The sequence below is a fragment of the Ranitomeya imitator genome, chromosome 4 (genome assembly GCF_032444005.1).
Source record: "Ranitomeya imitator isolate aRanImi1 chromosome 4, aRanImi1.pri, whole genome shotgun sequence".
Lineage (NCBI taxonomy): Eukaryota > Metazoa > Chordata > Amphibia > Anura > Dendrobatidae > Ranitomeya > Ranitomeya imitator.
In genome coordinates this window covers 359,907,335-359,932,867 of record NC_091285.1, presented here as the reverse complement: position 1 = coordinate 359,932,867, position 25,533 = coordinate 359,907,335, and the positions used below count along the sequence as shown (strand labels likewise).

The 25,533-nt window shown below is 49.3% G+C and overlaps 1 protein-coding gene across 2 annotated transcripts in view; it reads left to right on the top strand.

Annotated features, from left to right (window-relative positions):
• The first annotated feature begins 17,295 nt into the window (after window positions 1-17,295).
• LHFPL3 (LHFPL tetraspan subfamily member 3) overlaps window positions 17,296-25,533 on the top strand; it is a 127,511-nt gene continuing 119,273 nt past the window's right edge. The window contains exon 1 of one of the 2 annotated variants that reach the window (XM_069765103.1): window positions 17,296-18,022. In XM_069765103.1, the coding sequence (XP_069621204.1) occupies window positions 17,599-18,022 (424 nt within the window). In that variant the 5' untranslated portion in view covers window positions 17,296-17,598. The remainder of the gene's footprint in view (window positions 18,023-25,533) is intronic. The other variant, XM_069765104.1, reaches the window with a different exon arrangement.

Here is a 25,533-nt window from a genome sequence, read left to right as displayed (position 1 = left end):
GCAGAATGCTGGACACAGTGGGGCAGAATGGTGGACACACAGGGGCAGAAATGCTGGACACACTGGGGCAGAATGGTGGACACAGTGGGGCAGAATGGTGGACACAGTGGGGTAGAAATGCTGGACACAGTGGGGCAGAATGCTGGACACAGTGGGGCATAATGCTGGACACACAGGGGCAGAAATGCTGGACACAGTGGGGCAGAATGCTGGACACACAGGGGCAGAAATGCTGGACACAGTGGGGCAGAATGCTGGACACAGTGGGGCAGAATGCTGGACACAGTGGGGCAGAATGGTGGACACACAGGGGCAGAAATGCTGGACACAGTGGGGCAGAATGATGGACACAGTGGGGCAGAATGGTGGACACACAGGGGCAGAAATGCTGGACACAGTGGGGCAGAATGATGGACACAGTGGGGCAGAATGGTGGACACACAGGGGCAGAAATGCTGGACACAGTGGGGCAGAATGCTGGACACAGTGGGGCAGAATGCTGGACACAGTGGGGCAGAATGCTGGACACACAGGGGCAGAAATGCTGGACACAGTGGGGCAGAATGCTGGACACACAGGGGCAGAAATGCTGGACACAGTGGGGCAGAAATGCTGGACACAGTGGGGCAGAATGCTGGACACACAGGGGCAGAAATGCTGGACACAGTGGGACAGAATGGTGGACACAGTGGGGCAGAATGCTGGACACAGTGGGGCAGAAATGCTGGACACAGTGGGGCAGAATGGTGGACACACAGGGGCAGAAATGCTGGACACAGTGGGGCAGAATGGTGGACACACAGGGGCAGAAATGCTGGACACAGTGGGACAGAATGGTGGTCACACAGGGGCAAAAATGCTGGACACAGTGGGGCAGAATGCTGGACACAGTGGGGCAGAATGCTGGACACAGTGGGGCAGAATGCTGGACACAGTGGGGCAGAATGTTGGAGACAGTGGGGCAGAATGCTGGAGACAGTGGGGCAGAATGCTGGACACAGTGGGGCAGAAATGCTGGACACAGTGACAGGGGCAGAAATGCTGGACACAGTGACAGGGGCAGAATGCTGGACACAGTGACAGGGGCAGAATGCTGGACACAGGGGCAGACTGTGAGACCCAGGGGCAGAATGCTGGACATTGGGGCAGAATGGAGATACGGGGCATGATTGGAGACACGGGGCAGGATGAAAGACATGGGGGCATGACTGGAGACAGATGGGGCAGGATTGGAGACAGATGGGGCAGAATGGAGACACAGGGGGCATGATTGGAGACAAGTGTCAGGATTGCAGACATGGGGGCATGGTTGGAGACATAGGGGGCAGAATGGAGACATGGGGCATGATTAAAGACACTGGGGGCAGAATTGGAGACAGATCGTGCAGGATCATGGGGCAGGATGGATATGATGGAGACAGATGGGGCAGGATGGAGAGATCACATGGGGCGATCATATGGGGCAGGATGGGGAGATCATATGGGGCAGAATGGATACTCATGAGGGCAGGATGGGAGAACATCTGGCTGACGCCAGGAATGAGACACACGGGGCCAGGCTGGGGGATATTATTAATACCATAGGGGCTAATTTAGGGATATTATTACTGCAGTGATGTATTTATTTTATTTTTTGAGTATACTGTTTTAAATGGGGGGCGGTCCTGTTACTGTATAGAGTGATACTATGTCGCCTTCTTCATGTGGTGTAATGTAGAAGTTGTGAAAACTTAAGTAATGTGTTCTGCAAGCGGAGCTCGAGATAACTGTGTTATTTCCTGCAGAGAGAAGTCCTGGCTGGATGAAATGATGGCGGTCTGTGCTGGATGAAAGATGAAGGACTTCACCTAGAGACATCACTGGTGAGTCAGTGTGTTACCTATACACTGACACTATACACTGTATACAGAGCTCCTGTGTATAATTTCACTAGTGATCACTATATTATCTGTACACAGACACTGCATACTAAGTACAGATCTCCTGTGTATAATGGCACTTATGGTGATAGTATGGTGCTTTTTTTTAAATTACTGATCAGAATTGTAGTATTCAGTCACTATGTGGTGGTAGTATGTGATCTGGTCATGGTGTTGTGGTATTTGTTCCTTCTATGTGATATTATTGGGCATTTTAAAAATTGAAAAATAAATAAAAATATACCTAAATTGTATTGCATATTTTAACAAATATTTAATAGGTTACAGTAGAGTAGGGCCCGGCCAAAAGTGTCTACCGTGTTATGGTGGTGGCTTAAAAAATCTTTTGGCCAAAACAGAAGCTGCCTGCTATGTATGTGATCTGGTGATGGGAACTGTCAATGTGTGATTGGTGAGAAGTGGAGTTTTTCCAAGAGAGAGCGGTGGGACTGTGGACAGTTCGAGGGGTGGAGCCCGGAGGCGGGGCTGGGGTGGAGCCTGGGCGGAGTCTCAAGGGGGCCCCGAAAATTTTGCCAGTATGGGGCCCCGAAATTTCTAGTGGCAGCCCTGACTACGTGGCTGGGCAATATACGTCACTGGGTAATATACTACGTCACTGGGCAATATACTACGTGGCTGGGCAATATACTACGTGGCTCTGTGCTGTATACTACGTCGCTGTGCAATATACTACGTCACTGGGCAATATACTACGTGGCTGGGCAATATACTACGTGGCTCTGTGCTGTATACTACGTCGCTGTGCAATATACTACGTCACTGGGCAATATACTACGTCACTGGGCAATATACTATGTGGCTGGGCAATATACTACGTCACTGGGCAATATACTACGTGACTGGGCAATATACTACGTGGCTGGGTAATATACTACGTGGCTGGGCAATCTCACTACGTCACTAGGCAATATACTACGTGACTGGGCAATATACTACGTCACTGGGCAATATACTACGTGGCTGGGCAATATACTACGTGGCTCTGTGCTGTATACTACGTCGCTGTGCAATATACTACGTCACTGGGCAATATACTACGTCACTGGGCAATATACTACGTGGCTGGGCAATATACTACGTGGCTGGGCAATATACTACGTGACTGGGCAATATACTACATGGCTGGGCAATATACTACGTGTCTGGGCAATATATTACGTGGCTGGGCAATATACTACGTGTCTGGGCAATATACTACGTGTCTGGGCAATATACTACGTGGCTGGGCAATATACTACGTGGCTGGGCAATATACTACGTGACTGGGCAATATACTACGTGACTGGGCAATATACTACGTGACTGGACAATATACTACGTGGCTGGGCAATATACTACGTGGCTGGGCAATATACTACGTGACTGGGCAATATACTACGTGGCTGGGCAATATACTACGTGGACATGCATATTCTTGAATACCCGATGCGTTAGAATCGGGCCACCATCTAGTATACAATATCAATGTCAATATCTCACTAGAGGCACACAATGCAGAATTAAATATATAAAGGCTCACAGATATCCAGAGGTCAAAAAATTATTTACCAAGTCATATTAATAGTATATATACTGGTTGAACAGTATACCTCTAAAAGGTTATAGCTAAATAACAGATCCTTAGTGTACAAAGTGCCAGTAGTGCAATGTACACAGTCCAGATAAACGCTACAATGGCGATTGCACTCTATCAACACCTCATTAGGGGCGCATAATGTAAAATACCGTTACCATATATTAGGAGCATGTAATAACTCTAATCAACATATCAAATGTGCCATGTGGCAGAGGCGTAGCTAGGGGTTCAGCTCTTGGACATCTGAGTGGGCCTCTAACCCCTGATTACAACTACGGTGTGGCACTGTAATTGTGTGTATAAGAACCTCAGCCAATGATCCTCCTGTAACTAAATAAAATGTCCGCAAAGACCAAGACTAATATTACCGCCATATTGTGACCATACAGTGGTAGATACCAGTCCTACAGAACATAGATCACTGCACAATTACAGATAATGACTTACCACTGACGTTCTTTCTGATGGAGTCGTCACTTTTACCGTCTTTTCCATCTGGCCCAGACCGACATGACAACTTCTTCCAGCAACGACTTGGCTGCAGAGAATACAACAAAGACACATTTCACTTCTAATATTCCAGCCCCATCACCATTTATTCCCAACCTGCACAAACTCCTCATCCTGCTGATACCACAATACCGAGCCTCAGCTGCCGTATGTGTCCCTATTACTGCACTTGATACCCCAAAACTGAGCCGCTGCTGCCGTATGTGTCCCTATTACTGCACCTGATACCCCAATAATGAACCGCTGCTGCCATATGTGTCCCTATTACTGCACCTGATACCCCAATACTGAGCCGCTGCTGCCATATGTGTCCCTATTACTGCACCTGATACCCCAATACTGAGCCGCTGCTGCCATATGTGTCCCTATTACTGCACCTGATACCCCAATACTGAGCCGCCGCTGCCATATGTGTCCCTATTACTGCACCTGATACCCCAATACTGAGCCGCTGCTGCCGTATGTGTCCCTATTACTGCACCTGATACCCCAATACCAAGCCGCTGCTGCCATGTGTCCCTATTACTGCCCCTGATACCCCAATACTGAGCCGCTGCTGCCGTATGTGTCCCTATTACTGCCCCTGATACCCCAATACTGAGCCGCTGCTGCCATATGTGTCCCTATTACTGCCCCTGATACCCCAATACTGAGCCGCTGCTGCCATGTGTCCCTATTACTGCACCTGCTGTGTGGTACAAAAGCATTGTTCCTCATACTGCTTCACATAGTAATGCCACCATTTTGCCCTTACATAGTAAAATGTCTATATGCCTTCACAGTAGCCCCAAACTCTTTACAGCCCCCACAGTGGTCCCAACACTGTATAATGACCCCCACAGTAGCTCCCACACTGTATATACGCCCCTACACTGTATGATCGCCCGACAGCAGCCTCCAAACTGTATAACGGCCCTTGCATTATCTCTCACACAGTATAATGACCGCCGCGGTAGCTCCCATGCTGTATAATGGAACTTGCAATAGCTCCCACTCCTTAGAATCTGGTCACTGTCTGTCCCTGTCTGTGGGCTGCTACTTGTACAGCCCTGATATACTTAATGCAGCGCCCCAGAGACCTGGTCGTTGCAGTATGGCGCTCTGCCGCTAAGGGGAGCAGCGGTACGTCTGATGGCACTAAGGAGTTCTCCTGACCAGGTATCACCAGAACACATTACACTTCACACTCCGGCCACTAGGGGGAGAAAAAGGCTTTATTTATTGGGCCACTCCTTACACTGGTAAAACTAGGGGCTGGGGAGAAAGTTAGTCAGAAGCTGACTGGGTTGGAACCAGGCAACATCCCGTGGCAGGGGGTGTTGCAGGGAGAAGGCACAGGGGGGCCCCTGTCGGGCGTGGGAACTTGGCAGGTGCCTAGCGAACAGAACAGAACGTAACAGAACCGCGCCTGCACACCCTGCGGCGGTATGCTAAGAAAGAGACATGAAGGGAAGGATATTGTGGAACCGTGTAAACGAGATCAAGCACAAAGGAGAGCCAGTAAGAGTCGTGCTGAGAGAGAGGCAACATCTTACTGAGGCGCGTAGTCGGTGGCCGGAACACCGTAGGAGTAACTGACTTCAGGCCTTACTTCAAACTCCGCTGGACAGTTAATCATAGGTTGGCTGTCTACCTTTCTACACCTACGAAGACATAGGGGGCAACATTGGGAGAGGGGCGTCTCTAGGGTCCCGGAAGACCTCCAAGCCTTCCCGTCATACGGGTGGCATCCTAGCCATAACATACCTGGGGGACGTTAGAAACTAACATCTGGAACCAAAGAACGAGAGAGAGCTGTAGAGAACGAACGAACGAGAACAGAAGTTGTGAGGACTATTCCGAATGCTCAGCAGAGTAGGACTACAACACACAGGCGCTAGTGGTAGGCAACGATTTCCATCTGCGAAGGAAACTCTGGATGTGCCCATCGGTCCGGCCGGTCTCTGAGAGCCCTGTTAAACGTACTCTGGATTGAGGATCCTGAAGCCTTCAGTAAAGAGGTAAAGAGAGTGCAACCTTGTGTCCTCAATATTGTCTGCACCTCTCATCATCACCCTCCACCTAACTGGGAAGCCCTGGGGACATACTTCACCTGTGGGAAGGTATACCATCCAGCTGCCATTCCATCACCCCAGTGGACCCAATAGCAGCGTCGGTCACCCTGACCGAACACCACAGGTGGCGTCACGAACTCCTGACAGACTGTACCACCATCTTCATTGGACGCCCCTTAGCAGGGTCGCGGACCGGGTCTAGCCACCGTGACAACCTCAGAACCGAACCAGAGAGGCCCGGTACCGAAACGCGTGGCCCTGTGTCTGGGGGAGATCCATTAACAAAGAGCTAAATAGAAGAAAATAGAAACAGCCAGTGGGTACGTATAGAGGCCAGTGTATGGTATAGCTCCCTGAATGTATCCAGGTAACCCTAAAAAAAACTCTTGTCTGGACAAGACCCCAAAGAAGGAAAAGGAAAGGAGGCGACCAGAAGAAAGAGGGGGAGGTAGAATATTACCAATCTAAAGAAGAAAGTACACCCCCTGACTCGTCGGCTGCTCTCTTTTTCCCTTCTCCCCCTTTGGGGTCTTGTTGTCTAAACTGAGTATATGTTCAGGGGCCCGCAACCATATGTGATTTTCTATACACACTTACTTATGATGCTTTTTTCGACTGGATATTTATCATACTGTATAAACTCACCCATAACTTTTTTTTTAATAAAAGGTTTTATAATGGGGGTTTTGTGTTTATGGATCGCCCCCAGTAGGGCTGTCAAGGTGAAAGTATATTTTCTTTATACTCTTTTGTACTTTTATGTATTCTTATGCTGTGAAACAATAAGTTTTTCCCTTTATGCTTGCTAATGCAAATTTAACTGTATTTAATATGGCTGCCAGTATTCACCTTTGCCCTAGTTTTTGTTCTTGCCAAAAAGCTACTTTCGTTTCTGAAGCTAAAGTATCGTTTCTGGTGAAATGGAAACTTAAAGTGACGTGGAGGAAGGAGGATCCATCAGATGACGTCAGACCAACCAGAAAGACTGAATACTAGATACATTGCTTAAACCCCGCCTAACCCCGCCCTCTGCACACCTTCCCCCAATAGATCATATAATGTTGTGTATTAGGAAATAAAGTCAGTTGCTGTGACGTTGCTACATTTTGTAGACATACGAGCAGGCACTGAGTTTGAACCAGCCTTTGTCTGACTCATTCTTCACTCCGGTACCACTGCTCTTATTCTGATTTGGAATGACTGGTGAAGGAAGGATATTGTCGTGACGACCCCGACAGGGCTATGGGGTACTCGGTATCGGGTCCTTCGGTTCTCAGTGGGGATGTCACGGTGGCTGACCCGGTGTTGTGAATTCCGCTCTTGGGCTCCCTCCGGTGGTTGTAAGTGGCACTTTTGTGAGTTCTGCTCTTGGGCTCCCTCTTGTGGTTTCAAGTGGTATGGCTGCTCCTTGGAGTTAGCTGTCATCAGCTGCCTCCACTTATCGTCTCTTCTGCTCGGCTATTTAGGCCTGGCTGTTCCTTCAGCCAGTGCCACTTGTAAATGGTTCCTGGTTGGATTCACATCTCTTTGGATTTCCCTGTTATCCTGACCAGTTCAGCAAAGCTAAGTTTTTGCTTGCGCTTTTCTGTTCACAGATTGTGCACTTATCCGTTCAGTGCTTTTTATGTTTGTCCAGCATTATCAGTATGAATTAATTCTGTCTTGCTGGAAGCTCTGGGAAGCAGATTTACCCTCCACACCTTTAGTCAGGTGTGGAGATTTTTTGTAATCTCTGCGTGGATTTGTGTAGTGTTTTATACTGACCGCACAGTATTCCATCCTGTCCTATCAAGCTAGACTGGCCTCCTGTGCTCATCCTGGTTCATTCTGTGTATGTCTTTTTCCTCTCCACTCACAGTCATTATTTGTGGGGGGCTAATCTATCCTTTGGGGATTTTCTCTGAGGCAAGATAGTTTTCCTGCTTCTGTCTTTAGGGGTAGTTAGCTCTTAGGCTGTGACGAGATGCCTAGGGAGAGTTAGGAGCATTCCACGGCTACTTCTAGTGTTGTGTTGAGCTTAGGGACTGCGGTCAGTACAGTTACCAATTCCTTCAGAGCTCGTTCCATGTTGCTCCTAGACCACCGCATCATAACAGTACAAGTGGCCAAAAATGAATTAAATGCATCTCAAAAGAAGGAAAAGAAAGTTCTGAACCATTTTTTTTCTGTGCTCTGGTTTGTCTTTATTTTCCTCTTGATATCTGGGTGGTTCAGGATATATGCTTTGGCATGGATGTTCAGGGTTTGTTTTCTCGTGTGGATCAACTTGCTGCAAGAGTACAGAGTATCCAGGACTATGTTGTCCAGACTCTGGCTTTAGAGCCTAGAATTCCTACTCCTGATTTGTTTTTTGGGGACAGATCCAAGTTTTTGAACTTTAAAAATAACTGCAGATTGTTTTTTGCTTTGAAACCCCGTTCTTCTGGTGATCCCATTCAGCAAGTAAAAATCATCATATCCTTGCTGCGTGGTGACCCTCAAGACTGGGCTTTTTCTCTTGAAACAGGGGATCCGGCATTATTGAATGTTGATGCATTTTTTCAAGCGCTCGGATTATTGTATGATGAACCAAATTCTGTGGATCATACAGAAAAAACCCTGTTGGCCTTGTGTCAAGGTCAGGATGCGGCAGAGTTATACTGCCAGAAATTTAGAAAATGGTCTGTGCTCACTAAATGGAATGAAGAGGCTCTGGCTGCTATTTTCAGAAAAGGTCTTTCTGAAGCCCTTAAAGATGTAATGGTGGGCTTTCCTACGCCTGCTGGTTTGACCAAATCTATGTCTCTAGCCATTCAGATCGATCGGCGTCTGCGCGAGCGCAAAGCTATGCACCATATGGCAGTATCCTCTGAGCAGAGTCCAGAACCTATGCAATGTGATAGGATTTTGACTAGAACAGAACGGCAGGAATTCAGACGTCAGAATAGGCTGTGTTTTTACTGTGGTGATTCTGCTCATGTTATCTCTGATTGCCCTAAGCGTACTAAGAGAGTCGCTAGGTCTGTTACCATTAGTACTATACAGCCTAAATTTCTCTTATCTGTGACCCTGATTTGCTCATTGTCGTCCTTTTCTGTCATGGCACTTGTGGATTCAGGCGCTGCCCTGAACTTAATGGACTTAGAATTTGCCAGACGCTGTGGTTTTTCCTTGCAGCCTTTGCAGAGCCCTATTCCTTTGAGGGGAATTGATGCTACAGTACTGGACACAGATGACTATGTACATGGCTCCAGCACATCAGGAAGATTGCCGTTTTCTGGTGTTGCATAACCTGCATGATGTTGTTGTACTGGGTTTTCCATGGTTACAGGAACATAATCCGGTGCTGGATTGGAAAACTATGTCGGTGACTAGTTGGGGTTGTCAAGGGGTACATATGACGTTCCTTTGATGTCAATTTCCTCTTCCCCCTCTTCTGAGGTCCCTGAGTTTTTGTCGGATTTCCAGGATGTATTTGATGAGCCCAAGTCCAGTTCCCTTCCTCCGCACAGGGACTGAGATTGTGCTATTAACTTGATTCCTGGTTGCAAGTTCCCTAAGGGCCGACTTTTCAATCTGTCTGTGCCAGAGCATGCCGCCATGCGGAGTTATGTTAAGGAGTCTTTGGAGAAGGGGCATATTCGGCCCTCTTCGTCACCATTGGGAGCGGGTTTCTTTTTTGTTGCTAAGAAGGATGGCTCCTTGAGACCCTGTATTGATTATCGTCTTCTTAATAAGATCACGGTCAAATTCCAATACCCCTTGCCTTTGCTTACTGATTTGTTTGCTCAGATTAAGGGGGCTAGTTGGTTTACTAAGATTGACCTCCGAGGGGCATATAATCTTGTTCGTATTAAACAGGGTGGCGAATAGAAAACTGCATTTAATACGCCCGAAGGCCATTTTGAATATCTTGTGATGCCATTTGGGCTCTCTAATGCTCCATCTGTGTTCCAGTCTTTCATGCATGATATTTTCCGCAATTATCTTGATAAATTCATGGTCGTATATTTGGATGATATTTTGATTTTTTCCGATGATTGGGAGTCTCATGTGAAGCAGGTCAGGATGGTGTTCCAGATCCTTCGTGATAATGCTTTGTTTGTGAAGGGGTCTAAGTGCCTATTCGGAGTTCAGAAGGTCTCTTTTTTGGGTTTTATTTTTTCTCCCTCGTCTATAGAAATGGATCCTGTTAAGGTCCAAGCTATTCATGACTGGATCCAACCCACATCTGTGAAGGGCCTTCAAAAATTTTTGGGCTTTGCTAATTTCTATCGCCGTTTCATTGCCAACTTTTCCAGTGTGGTTAAGCCCCTTACTGATTTGACGAAGAAAGGCGCTGATGTGACGAATTGGTCCTCTGAAGCTGTTGAGGCCTTTCAGGAGCTTAAACGCCGATTTACTTCTGCCCCTGTGTTGCATCAGCCAGATGTTTCTCTTCCTTTTCAGGTTGAGGTCGACGCTTCTGAGATTGGGGCAGGGGCCGTTTTGTCTCAGAGGGAGTCTGATGGTTCTTTGATGAAACCGTGTGCTTTTTTTCCCAGAAAGTTTTCGCCTGTGGAACGCAATTATGATGTTGGCAATCGGGAGTTGTTGGCTATGAAGTGGGCGTTTGAGGAGTGGCGACATTGGCTTGAGGGAGCTAAACACCGCGTTGTGGTCCTGATCGATCATAAGAATCTGATTTACCTCGAGTCGGCCAAGCGGCTGAATCCTAGACAGGCTCGATGGTCCCTGTTTTTCTCCCGTTTTGATTTTGTGGTCTCGTATCTTCCGGGATCTAAGAATGTTAAGGCTGATGCCCTCTCTAGGAGTTTTTCGCCTGATTCTCCTGGAGTCCTTGAGCCGGTTGGCATTCTTAAGGAGGGGGTGATTCCTTCTGCTATCTCCCCTGATTTGCGGCGGGTGCTTCAGGAATTTCAGGCTGATAGGCCTGACCGCTGTCCAGTGGGGTAGCTGTTTGTTCCTGATAGATGGACAAGTAAGGTTATTTCTGAGGTTCATTGCTCAGTGTTGGCTGGTCATCCTGGGATTTTTGGTACCAGAGATTTGGTTGCTAGGTCCTTTTGGTGGCCTTCCTTGTCGCGCGATGTGCGTGCTTTTGTGCAGTCCTGTGGGACTTGCGCCCGGGCCAAGCCTTGCTGTTCCCGCGCTAGTGGGTTGCTTTTGCCCTTGCCGGTCCCTGAGAGGCCCTGGACGCATATTTCCATGGATTTTATTTCAGATCTTCCTGTTTCCCAGAAGATGTCTGTTATCTGGGTTGCTTGTGACCGGTTCTCTAAAATGGTCCATCTGGTACCTTTGCCTAAGTTGCCTTCCTCCTCAGATCTGGTTCCATTATTTTTTCAGCATGTGGTTCGTTTGCATGGCATTCTGGAGAATATTGTCTCTGACAGAGGTTCTCAGTTTGTCTCTAGATTTTGGCGGGCCTTTTGTGCTAGGATGGGCATTGATTTGTCGTTTTCTTCGGCGTTTCATCCTCAGACTAATGGCCAAACTGAGCGAACTAATCAGACCTTGGAGACCTATTTGAGATGCTTTGTGTCTGCTGATCAGGATGATTGGGTGTCTTTCTTGCCGTTGCTCGTTGGCCGAGTTTGCCCTTAATAATCGGGCTAGTTCGGCTACTTTGGTTTCACCAAAGGGGATTTGGTTTGGTTGTCTTCTCGTCATGTTCCTATGAAGGTTTCTTCCCCTAAGTTTAAGCCTCGGTTTATTGGTCCTTATAAAATTTCTGAAATTATTAATCCGGTGTCTTTTCGTTTGGCTCTTCCAGCCTCTTTTGCCATTCATAATGCTTTCCATAGATCTTTGTTGCGGAGATATGTGGTGCCCGTTGTTCCCTCGGTTGACCCTCCTGCCCCGGTGTTGGTTGAGGGAGAGTTGGAATATGAGGTTGAGAAGATTTTGGATTCTCGTTTTTCGAGGCGGAGGCTTCAGTATCTTGTCAAGTGGAAGGGTTATGGCCAGGAGGATAATTCTTGGGTTGTTGCCTCCGATGTCCATGCCACCGATTTGGTTCGTGCTTTTCATTTGGCTCGTCCTGATCGGCCTGGGGGCTCTGGTGAGGGTTCGGTGACCCCTCCTCAAGGGGGGGGTACTGTTGTGAATTCCGCTCTTGGGCTCTCTCCGGTGGTTGTAAGTGGCACTTTTGTGAGTTCTGCTCTTGGGCTCCCTCTTGTGGTTTCAAGTGGTATGGCTGCTCCTTGGAGTTAGCTGTCATCAGCTGCCTCCACTTATCGTCTCTTCTGCTCGGCTATTTAGGCCTGGCTGTTCCTTCAGCCAGTGCCACTTGTAAATGATTCCTGGTTGGATTCACATCTCTTTGGATTTCCCTGTTATCCTGACCAGTTCAGCAAAGCTAAGTTTTTGCTTGCGCTTTTCTGTTCACAGATTGTGGACTTATCCGTTCAGTGCTTTCTATGTTTTAGTGTTTTATACTGACCGCACAGTATTCCATCCTGTCCTATCTATCAAGCTAGACTGGCCTCCTGTGCTCATCCTGGTTTCATTCTGTGTATGTCTTTTTCCTCTCCACTCACAGTCATTATTTGTGGGGGGCTCATCTATCCTTTGGGGATTTTCTCTGAGGCAAGATAGTTTTCCTGCTTCTGTCTTTAGGGGTAGTTAGCTCTTAGGCTGTGACGAGATGCCTAGGGAGAGTTAGGAGCATTCTAAGGCTACTTCTAGTGTTGTGTTGAGCTTAGGGACTGCGGTCAGTACAGTTACCACTTCCTTCAGAGCTTGTTCCATGTTGCTCCTAGACCACCGCATCATAACACCCGGTCCGTGGCCCTAGGGGAACATCCGTTGTAAATTGGGGGAAAGGTCTTTAAAGGGATAGTGTTCGTGACGCCACCTGTGGTGTTATGACCTGGTGGTTAGGAGCACCCGACCTGATAGTTAAACTCACACAGGACGAGCTCTGGGATGTGGGATCTCTGCTGACTGCAAGCCCTAATCCTATCGCACACACTAGAAATAGCCGTGGAGCGCTCCTGACGCTCCCTAGGCGCCTCGACACAGCCTAAGAGCTAGCTAGCCCTAGAGAAGAAAATAAAGCCTACCTTGCCTCAGAGAAATTCCCCAAAGGAATAGGCAGCCCCCCACATGTAATGACTGTGAGTAAAGATGAAAGTCACAAACGCAGAAATGAAATAGGTTTCAGCAAAGGGAGGCACGACTTACTAAATAGACAGAGGATAGGAAAGGAATCTTTGCGGTCAGCACAAAAACCTACAAAAGACCACGCAGAGTGTGCAAAAGGGTCCTCCGCACCGACTCACGGTGCGGGGGTGCCACCCTGCATCCCAGAGCTTCCAGCTAGCAAGACAAAATCAAGATAACCAGCTGGACAAAGAAACAAGAACAATGATAACAATCAGGAACTTAGCTTCTGCAGGAGAAGACAGGACACCAGACAGATCCAGGAGCGAACTGAACCAATGCTAAAACATTGACAGCTGGCATGGAGAAACGATCTGAGTGGAGTTAAATAGAGAAGCCAACCAAAGGATAAACCACGTCACCTGTGTAAGGAACCTCAGAAGCAGCAGCTCCACTCACAGCCACCAGAGGGAGCCCACGGACCGAACTCACCGAAGTACCATTCACGACCACAGGAGGGAGCTCGACAACAGAATTCACAACACTGTGGTATCCGGTCAGGGTGACCAAAGCTGCTTAGGGGTCCGCTGGGGTGATGTTATGGCAGCTAGATGGTATACCTTCCCACAGGTGAAGTGTTTCCCCAGGGCTTCCCAGAGTGTAGATAGAGAATGGCGGATGATGTAAGGCGCAGTGAATAACGAGGACATAAGGTTGCAGTCTCTTTACCTTTACTGAAGGCTTCAGCTTCCACAGTCCAGGGTAGGGACCACAGGGTAGGCAGAGTCTGGACGGTCTGAAGGCAAATCCAGAGTCCCCTTATCCAGGTGGAATTCAATAGCCTTCCTCTAGCGCCTGAGTGTTGTAGTACCTCCCTGCTGAGCTTCCCGGTGAGGTCCTCACAACTATCGTAGGTGTTAAGTCTCTTTCTCTCTGTCCCCCTGACGGATAGGACAAACCAATATGACTGATGGCCTGAGGCTTTTTATAGGGACCCTAGAGACGTCCCGGCCCCCACAAGTTGCCACCGTGCCTCCTGGGTTTATGGTCGGGCAGCCAACGTGGAATCAACTGTCCTGCTAGTCTCTGAAGTAAAGCATAGAGATCCTTACTCCCTCGGTGTTATGGCTACCGGTTACTGCGCTTCAGAAGGAGGCAGCCTGCTTCTAGCTGGTCTCCCCCTGATGATCCTCTCCTTTTGCTATGACTTCGTTTCTCACTCACTGCAACACAATTCTTTTCAATGTCTCTTTCTTTGGATGCTGCCGCATGTGGGGCAGGTGCAGCTCCGTGAACCCTCGTTCTCCCACAGACCTCCGTCTGCTCTCCTCTCCTCCTTCTAACTTTCTGCCCAGACTACCAGTTTTACCTAATTGAGAGGAGTGCCCTAATAGATAGAAGCATGGCTCCCCCTGGCGGCTTGGAGTGTGAAGTGTGTATTGTGGTTGTGATACCTGGACAGAAGAACTCCTTCATTGCCCTCAGATGTAACATCACTCCCCTTGGTGGAAGAATAACATTACTGCAACGACTTACGGATTTACTAATATGAGATCATACAGACATTGGACTAATAGGATCCTGACCCCGGCTATAGGACTGCATCACATTATAAATATATATCCTATAGCTGGGGTCAGGATCCTACCAGTCCAATGTCTGTATGATCTCATATCAGTAAATCCAAGGTATATATACTGACAAGGCTGGTCAGTAATGTGCACTGATAGACGTGACCCCGGCTGCAGGACCCCACAGATGAGGATATATGTTTCTTTCCTATATATAAAAAGGAAACGTATATCCTCATCTGTGGGGTCCTGCAGCCAGGGTCACGTCTATCAGTGCACGTTACTGACCAGCCTTGTCAGTATATATACCTTGGATTTACTGATATGAGATCATACAGATATTGGACTGGTAGGATCCTGACCCCAGCTACAGGACTGCATCACATTATAAATATATATCCTATAGCCGGGGTCAGGATCCTACCAGTCCCCTGTCCTGCTCCTCTCTGGAGGGAAGACCCAGCGCCATGGTCCTGACTTCTCTGCCGCAGACACGTTTACTAAGCGTGCAATGTGGGCGTGTCTACTGGATACATTTACAGTGTCAGCACTGGGGGGGGAGGGGGCATAGCTTCACTGCCTCTCTCCAGCCCCTGCCTGAGGTAGAGCAGGGAGATCGTATCTCCCTGCTCTACCACAGAGCTAATTGTAGTGTAGCTCCGGGTGGGCCCCTGTGAGCTGTGGGCCTGGGGCGGCCGCACCCTCTGCCCCCCGGGTAGCTACGCTACTGCCATATGGGCTAGCAGATGTGGCATATTGGAATCATTCAACAAAACGGCAAAAAAAAGAGAAAAAGTCCCATAGTCAAAAAGAGGAAAAAGTGACCGATACGATAATTGAACCAACCTGCTTCTGAACCTGGAATGAAAAAACCCCAACGCACGTTTCGCACTTCTAGCTTCCTCGGGGGGTGTCCGAGCACACACAGTGACCTCGAGCGTAGTGACCTCCTGAGCACACACAGTGACCTCCTGAGTGCAGTGACCTCCTGAGCGCAAGGTGACCTCCTGAGTACAGTGACCTCCTGAGCACAGTGACTTACTGAGCCCGCAGTAACCTCCTGACGGCAGTGACCTCCTGAGTGCAGTGACCTCCTGAGCACAGCGACCTCCTAAACGCAGTGACCTCCTGAGTGCACAGTGACCGCCTGAGCGCAGTGACCTCCTGAATGCAGTGACCTCACGAGTGCAGTGACCTCCTGAGCGCACAGTGACCTCCTGAGCGCACGGTGACCTCCTCAGCGCACAGTGACCTCCTGAGTGCACACAGTGACTTCCTGAGCGCAGTGATCTCCTGAGCGGTGACTTCCTTGAGCACAGTGACCTCCTGAACGCAGTGACCTCCTGAATGCACAGTGACCTCCTGGGCGCAGTGACTGCCTGAGCGCACAGTGACCTCCTGAGCGAAGTGGCCTCCTGAGCAGTGACCTCCAGAACGCACAGTGACTTCCTGAGCACACAATGACCTCCTGAGCGCAGTGACCTCCTGAGCACACACAGTGTCCTCCGAGTGCAGTGACCTCCCGAGCGCAGTGACCTGAGTGCAGTGACCTCCTGAGCACACAGTGGCCTCCTGAGTGCAGTGACCTCCTGAGTACACATAGTGACCTCCTGAGTGCAGTGACCTCCTGAGCGCAGTGACTTACTGAGCACGCATTGACCCCCTGAGCGCAAAGTGACCTCCTGAGCATAGTGACCTCCTGAGCGCAGTGACCTCCTGAGTACAGTGACCTCCTGAGCGCAGTGACCTCCTGAACGCACACAGTGACCTCCTGAGCACACACAGTGACCTCCTGAGTGCAGTGACCTCCTGAGCGCAAGGTGACCTCCTGAGCACAGTGACCTCCTGAGTGCAGTGACCTCCTGACCAGTGACCTCCTGAACGCACACAGTGACCTCATGAGAGCACAGTGACCTCCAAAGCGCAAGGTGACCTCCTGAGCACACAGTGACCTCCTGAGTGCACAGTGACCTCCAGAGCGCAGTGACTTCCTTGAGCACACAGTGACCTCCTGAACGCACACAATGATCTCCTGAACGTAGTGACCTCCTGAGCGCACAGTAACCTCCTGAGCGCACAGTGACCTCCTGAGCGCACAGTGACCTCCTGAGCGCACAGTGACCTCCTGAGCGCACAGTGACCTCCTGAGCGCAGTGACCTCCTGAGCGCACAGTGACCTCCTGAGCACAGTCACCTCCTGAGCACAGTCACCTCCTGAGCACAGTGACCTCCTGAGTGCACAGTGAGCTCCTGAGTGTGCCGTGCAGTGACCTCCTGAGTGCACGGTGACCTCCTGAGCGCACACAGTGGTCCCTGGCTCTCGAGATAGTAAAACAGCAAGATGGCAACTACCCCTCTGCGACTGTATTGTATCAATGAGTGGCGGGCAGGTCTGTGACGGTGCCAATATGCCATCCTGACTGGCTGCATGTTTTGCCACAGACAATAACTGTGTGGCACACTGCTATATTTAGCGGCAGCCCCTGTTTTCACCTCACACTTCCCGCGCCCCCTCGTCACCAGCACGTGCCTTGGACTCGCTCACGCGCGGCACCGATGAGGGGGGATGCGGAGGGATGTCATGTGCACACCGTGATTGGTACCCTCCTGTCATCTCTGCCCAGACATCCAGCATACGTTACTGCGTTGGCCGCTCCCCTCCCAGCTCCTGTGGTACCGTCTGCTCCTGACACATTGGGATGCAGCTCTGCAGCAGGTCGCAGTGACCGTGCCCGGTGTGTGCAGGAGAGGACCCTCCATGACGCGCTGTGTCGCGGAGCAGCAGCCTCCCTCCATGCCGCCGCTGACGCTGCTGTGATTTGTCTCCTCGGTTGCAGCGTCCCCTTCCCTGGGAGTCCAGGATGCCAGACCCAAGCTTAGCGATGCTGTCCCCGCAGGAGGCGGCCAAGATCTACCATGCCAATTACATCCGCAACTCGCGGGCCATCGGGGTGCTGTGGGCGATCTTCACCATCTGCTTCGCCATCGTCAACATCGTGTGCTTCATCCAGCCCTACTGGATAGGAGACGGCGTGGACACCCCCCAGGCCGGCTATTTCGGACTGTTCCACTATTGTATCGGTAGCGGCTTCTCCAAAGAGCTCACATGCACCGGCAGCTTCACCGATTTCTCCTCCATTCCCTCCGGAGCCTTTAAAGCCGCCTCCTTCTTCATCGGCCTGTCCATGACGCTCATCATCGGCTGCATCGTGTCCTTCGTCCTGTTCTTCTTCTGTAACACAGCCACGGTGTACAAGATCTGCGCCTGGATGCAGCTGTCATCAGGTGAGTGCGACCTGTGCCCACATGGGGGGCTCTGCCCACATGGGGGGCTCTGCCTGTTCTCCTTACCCTCAGGAGGCTAGAGGACTTTTACAGGTGTAGTCTCAAGCTCATGAATGGGTAAACATTGAAATGGGCTTGCAAAACAAGCAATCTGTGATTTACACCATATTAAAAATCTGCTCTGTTATGAAGAACCAAGAGATTTTTCATTTGATAGTGTACAGCTCGTTACCTAGGTTACCGGCCACCCTGCAGTCTCAGAGTGTCAGGTTACCTAGGTACAGAGTATGCAGGGCAGGCCGACTCTATGCCTTAGGGCCTGTACACTCCACTCTGAAGCTAGCGGATCATTCCATATAGCTTCTGTCCTGTACTTCTCTGGTGCTGCAGGGGCCAAGCTGTTACCTAGGTTACCGACCACCCTGCAGTCTCAGAGTGTCAGATTACATAGGTGCAGAGTGTGCAGGGCAGGCCGACTCTGTGCCTTAGAGCCTGTACACTCCACTCTGAAGCTAGCGGATCCTTCGATCTAGCCTCTGTCCTGTACTTCTCTGGTGCTGCAGGGGGCCAAGCTGTTACCTAGGTTACCGACCACCCTGCGGTCTCAGAGTGTCAGGTTACCTAGGTATAGAGTGTGAAGGGCAGGCCGACTCTGTGCCTTAGAGCCTGTACACTCCACTCTGAAGCTAGCGGATCCTTCGATCTAGCCTCTGTCCTGTACTTCTCTGGTGCTGCAGGGGGCCAAGCTGTTACCTAGGTTACCGACCACCCTGCAGTCTCAGAGTGGCAGATTACCTAGGTACAGAGTGTGCAGGGCAGGCCGACTCTGTGCCTTAGAGCCTGTACACTCCACTCTGAAGCTAGCGGATCCTTCGATCTAGCCTCTGTCCTGTACTTCTCTGGTGCTGCAGGGGGCCAAGCTGTTACCTAGGTTACCGACCACCCTGCAGTCTCAGAGTGTCAGGTTACCTAGGTATAGAGTGTGCAGGGCAGGCCGACTCTGTGCCTTAGGGCCTGTACACTCCACTCTGAAGCTAGCGGATCCTTTGATCTAGCCTCTGTCCTGTACTTCTCTGGTGCTGCAAGGGGCCAAGCTGTTACCTAGGTTACCGACCACCCTGCAGTCTCAGAGTGTCAGGTTACCTAGGTATAGAGTGTGCAGGGCAGGCCAACTCTGTGCCTTAGGGCCTGTACACTCCACTCTGAAGCTAGCGGATCCTTCGATCTAGCCTCTGTCCTGTACTTCTCTGGTGCTGCAGGGGGCCAAGCTGTTACCTAGGTTACCGACCACCCTGCAGTCTCAGAGTGTCAGGTTACCTAGGTACAGAGTGTGCAGGGCAGCTCGACTCTGTGCCTTAGGGCCTGTACACTCCACTCTGAAGCTAGCGGATCCTTCGATCTAGCCTCTGTCCTGTACTTCTCTGGTGCTGCAGGGGGCCAAGCTGTTACCTAGGTTACCGACCACCCTGCAGTCTCAGAGTGGCAGATTACCTAGGTACAGAGTGTGCAGGGCAGGCCGACACTGTGCCTTAGGGCCTGTACACCCCACTCTGAAGCTAGCGGATCCTTCGATCTAGCCTCTGTCCTGTACTTCTCTGGTGCTGCAGGGGGCCAAGCTGTTACCTAGGTTACCGACCACCCTGCAGTCTCAGAGTGGCAGATTACCTAGGTACAGAGTGTGCAGGGCAGCCCAACTCTATGCCTTAGGGCCTGTTCACTCCACTCTGAAGCTAGCGGATCATTCCATATAGCTTCTGTCCTGTACTTCTCTGGTGCTGCAGGGCCAAACTGTTACCTAGGTTACCGGCCACCCTGCAGTCTCAGAGTGGCAGATTACATAGGTGCAGAGTGTGCAGGGCAGCCCGACTCTATGCCTTAGAGCCTGTACACTCCACTCTGAAGCTAGCGGATCATTCCATATAGCTTCTGTCCTTTACTTCTCTGGTGCTGCAGGGGCCAAGCTGTTACCTAGGTTACCGGCCACCCTGCAGTCTCAGAGTGGCAGATTACATAGGTGCAGAGTGTGCAGGGCAGCCCGACTCTATGCCTTAGAGCCTGTACACTCCACTCTGAAGCTAGCGGATCATTCCATATAGCTTCTGTCCTGTACTTCTCTGGTGCTGCAGGGGCCAAGCTGTTACCTAGGTTACCGGCCACCCTGCAGTTTCAGAGTGGCAGATTACATAGGTACAGAGTGTGCAGGGCAGCCCGACTCTATGCCTTAGAGCCTGTACACTCCACTCTGAAGCTAGCGGATCATTCCATATAGCTTCTGTCCTGTACTTCTCTGGTGCTGCAGGGGCCAAGCTGTTACCTAGGTTACCGGCCACCCTGCAGTCTCAGAGTGGCAGATTACCTAGTTACAGAGTGTGCAGGGCAGGCCGACTCTATGCCTTAGCGCCTGTACACTCCACTCTGAAGCTAGCGGATCCTTCGATCTAGCCTCTGTCCTGTACTTCTCTGGTGCTGCAGGGGGCCAAGCTGTTACCTAGGTTACCGGCCACCCTGCAGTCCCAGAGTGGCAGGTTACCTAGGTACAGAGTGTGCAGGGCAGGCCGATTCTGTGCCTTAGGGCCTGTTCACTCCACTCTGAAGCTAGCGGATCATTCGATCTAGCCTCTGTCCTGCACTTCTCTGGTGCTGCAGGGGCCAAGCTGTTACCTAGGTTACCGACCACCCTGCAGTCTCAGAGTGGCAGATTACCTAGTTACAGAGTGTGCAGGGCAGGCCGACTCTATGCCTTAGCGCCTGTACACTCCACTCTGAAGCTAGCGGATCCTTCGATCTAGCCTCTGTCCTGTACTTCTCTGGTGCTGCAGGGGGCCAAGCTGTTACCTAGGTTACCGGCCACCCTGCAGTCCCAGAGTGGCAGGTTACCTAGGTACAGAGTGTGCAGGGCAGGCCGATTCTGTGCCTTAGGGCCTGTTCACTCCACTCTGAAGCTAGCGGATCATTCGATCTAGCCTCTGTCCTGCACTTCTCTGGTGCTGCAGGGGCCAAGCTGTTACCTAGGTTACCGGCCACCCTGCAGTCTCAGAGTGGCAGATTACCCAGGCACAGAGTGTGCAGGGCAGGCCGACACTGTGCCTTAGAGCCTGTACACTCCACTCTGAAGCTAACGGATCCTTCGATCTAGCCTCTGTCCTGTACTTCTCTGGTGCTGCAGGGGGCCAAGCTGTTACCTAGGTTACCGACCACCCTGCAGTCTCAGAGTGTCAGGTTACCTAGGTATAGAGTGTGCAGGGCAGGCCGACTCTGTGCCTTAGGGCCTGTACACTCCACTCTGAAGCTAGCGGATCCTTCGATCTAGCCTCTGTCCTGTACTTCTCTGGTGCTGCAGGGGGCCAAGCTGTTACCTAGGTTACCGACCACCCTGCAGTCTCAGAGTGTCAGGTTACCTAGGTACAGAGTGTGCAGGGCAGGCCGACTCTGTGTCTTAGGGCCTGTACACTCCACTCTGAAGCTAGCGAATCCTTCGATCTAGCCTCTGTCCTGTACTTCTCTGGTGCTGCAGGGGGCCAAGCTGTTACCTAGGTTACCGACCACCCTGCAGTCTCAGAGTGGCAGATTACCTAGGTACAGAGTGTGCAGGGCAGGCCGACACTGTGCCTTAGGGCCTGTACACCCCACTCTGAAGCTAGCGGATCCTTCGATCTAGCCTCTGTCCTGTACTTCTCTGGTGCTGCAGGGGGCCAAGCTGTTACCTAGGTTACCGACCACCCTGCAGTCTCAGAGTGGCATATTACCTACGTACAGAGTGTGCAGGGCAGCCCGACTCTGTGCCTTAGAGCCTGTACACCCCACTCTGAAGCTAGCGGATCATTCCATATAGCTTCTGTCCTGTACTTCTCTGGTGCTGCAGGGCCAAACTGTTACCTAGGTTACCGACCACCCTGCAGTCTCAGAGTGGCAGATTACATAGGTGCAGAGTGTGCAGGGCAGCCCGACTCTATGCCTTAGAGCCTGTACACTCCACTCTGAAGCTAGCGGATCATTCCATATAGCTTCTGTCCTGTACTTCTCTGGTGCTGCAGGGGCCAAGCTGTTACTTAGGTTACCGGCCACCCTGCAGTCTCAGAGTGGCAGATTACATAGGTACAGAGTGTGCAGGGCAGCCCGACTCTATGCCTTAGAGCCTGTACACTCCACTCTGAAGCTAGCGGATCATTCCATATAGCTTCTGTCCTGTACTTCTCTGGTGCTGCAGGGGCCAAGCTGTTACCTAGGTTACCGGCCACCCTGCAGTCTCAGAGTGGCAGATTACCTAGTTACAGAGTGTGCAGGACAGGCCGACTCTATGCCTTAGCGCCTGTACACTCCACTCTGAAGCTAGCGGATCCTTCGATCTAGCCTCTGTCCTGTACTTCTCTGGTGCTGCAGGGGGCCAAGCTGTTACCTAGGTTACCGGCTACCCTGCAGTCCCAGAGTGGCAGGTTACCTAGGTACAGAGTGTGCAGGGCAGGCCGATTCTGTGCCTTAGGGCCTGTTCACTCCACTCTGAAGCTAGCGGATCATTCGATCTAGCCTCTGTCCTGCACTTCTCTGGTGCTGCAGGGGCCAAGCTGTTACCTAGGTTACCGGCCACCCTGCAGTCTCAGAGTGCCAGATTACCCAGGCACAGAGTGTGCAGGGCAGGCCGACACTGTGCCTTAGGGCCTGTACACTCCACTCTGAAGCTAGCGGATCATTCGATCTAGCCTCAGTCCCCGCACTGCTCTGGTGCAGTAGAGGCCAAGCTCTCTGCTCGCAGCCTAAGAGAGGACAGTAATGACCAGCAGTGCGACCATGCACTAGCCTGAATTGTCAGTCTTCAGGAGTGCACCACCCCCAGCAAAGCAGGAATACTGTGGCAACTAGACATCCCGTTGATCTTGACCCAGGGCTGTGGAGTTGGTAATCCTAACCACCAACTTATCAATTCCCTGACCCCACAGCCCTGGTCACTACTGAGCATGTGCATAAAGTGCAGCACAGATTCACTTCCACTACTGAGCATGTACATAAAGTGCCGCATAGATTCATCTCAGCTAACAGCCCAGATCCTTAGATCAGGAACAGAACAGACGTTTATAGGACATTTCATAACTTTCCCAAATTCTTATGAAAACATCTACAGCACATACTGTACTACTGTACCCAATTCATTATATATTCTAGGAGTCTGAGTCTGTCCATTTTATACCGACTCCACAGTCCTGCTTGACACAACCCTTTAATTAACATAATCCATAATTATAAGGATGTAGCCATTGTTTATTTTTACATTTTGTTTTTCGTTTCCTCTTCCAGGAGCCATAAATTTTCTTTTATATGAAATGGCTGTATGAGAGTTTTTTCAATGGGAAGAGTTGTAGTTTTGAAAGACACCATTCACTTCACCATATAATGTACTGAAAAGCATAAAGCAAAATTCAAAGTGAGATTAAATCGGCAGGGAAAAAACACAATTCCACCATCGTTTTTTGGGGTGTAGTTTTTCGGATTTTATTGAATGGCGAAAAAGACCTGGCAACACGATTCTTCAGGCCAGTACGATTACAGCTATATCAACCCTGTATATGTATATATATATATATATATATATATATATATATATATATATATACAGTACAGACCAAAAGTTTGGACACACCTTCTCATTTAAAGATTTTTCTGTATTTTCATGACTATGAAAATTGTACATTCATACTGAAGAAATCAAAATTATGAATTAACACATGTGGAATTATATACTTAACAAAAAAGTGTGAAACAACTGAAATTATGTTACTTTATATTTTGATTGGAATTTTAATAACACAGCGATATTAATTATGTGTGTTTAAAATAAATATGTAATTGTTTTATTTTTAATGGGCAAAAAGGGGTTGATTTGAACTTTTATGCTTTTTTATTTTTTTCAGATTTTTAAAACTTTTTTTTTTGTTTAATTTTTACTGTATTTATTAGTCACCTTAGGGGATTTGAAGCTGCGATCATCCAGTCGCTTGTGTTATACATAGTAACATATCATGACTATCACAGGAGTATCGTAATGACAGGTACTTGGTCTTCAGCAGACTCCCGGTTGCCATGGCAACCCATCGGTACCCCGTGATCACGTCACGGGCGCACCGATGGGAGCATGGAACGACGCATGCCTCATGGCGCGTGTAAAATGTTGCTGTCCGAGATTGTTACTATGTAACAGCTGCGGTTGGCGCTTCAATCCACCCGTGGTTGTTGGCGTCACATGATTACTCATTAAATCAGCCATCATGTAAAAGGAAACAGCCCTCTTCAAAGTCAGGGAGCCGGCATATGACGTACCAATATGTCAAATATTGCTAAGGGGTTAAAAAAAAATTGAAATTTTCTAGAAAAATTTTTTTTTAGTTTGTGTTAATATGTTCCGAGACCCATATTTTTTTATTTTATCGATGGAGAGAGTGAAGAATTGTTTGAGTACCGAGCGGTCAGTTTTAATAGTTAAATTTGGGGGTATATACGACACTTTAATCGCTTTTAATTGAGTTTTGGGGGGAAGGTGCAGAAACAAAAAAACAAAGCAATTTTGTAGTTTTGATTGTTTTTTTCTTAAAAACGTTTACTGTATGGTTTAAATTATATTTTATTTTCATAGATCAGACTTTAATGTGGCACTATCTATTTTGCGTATTTTATATTTTTAATTTTAGCTGGGAAAGTGCGGTCATTAGGATTGTTATTTATTATTTTTTTTTTTTTATTTCACTCCATTTTTTAGTCTACATAGGGGACTTAAACCCACGATCCTTAGGTCACTTGTTCTATTTACTGTAATACTTCGGCACTAAAGCATGTAGGAATGTCAATCTTTTATGAAGCCCAGCCTGTATCATGGCTTCAAGGGAGTGCCAACATGGGAACGACAGAAACCTTCAATAATAAATCAGCACCTTACTAATCATGTTGCAGAGAGTGTGAGGGGAGGGCGATGGGTGCCCAAACAGGTACAACACCTGGATGAAGTGACTTAATCTGTTACCCCCCTGGACACTTTTAAGCTATTACTATGGGCATACAGGTAATAGAAGTGTTAAAATAGTCCTACCTGTATGCGTCATAGCTGCGTCTAGTTGTGGAGAAATAAAGTTTTAATGTTTTATGTTAATGATTTTTTCTAGGCTATGGGGCAAGCGGTGTCTGGAAAAAATCTCGGCCTATTGACTTCATTATAATACCACCCCCCATCCAGAACTGCACGAGTGCAGGGAGCAGGTGCGAGATTACGGCGCTACAACTGCACATCACAGGACAATGTGACACGCATGGGAGGAGGGTAGTATTATAGTGAAATCAAGAGGCTGAGATTTCTTACAGACACCGCACACCCCGGAACCTAGAAGAAATTATTAACATAAAACATTAAAACTCTGTTTCTCCACAACTACACTGCAGCTATGAGGCATACAGGTAAGACTATTTTAACCAGTCTAGTAACTGTATGCCCATAGTAATAGCTTAAAATTGTCCAGGGGGGTGACAGATTC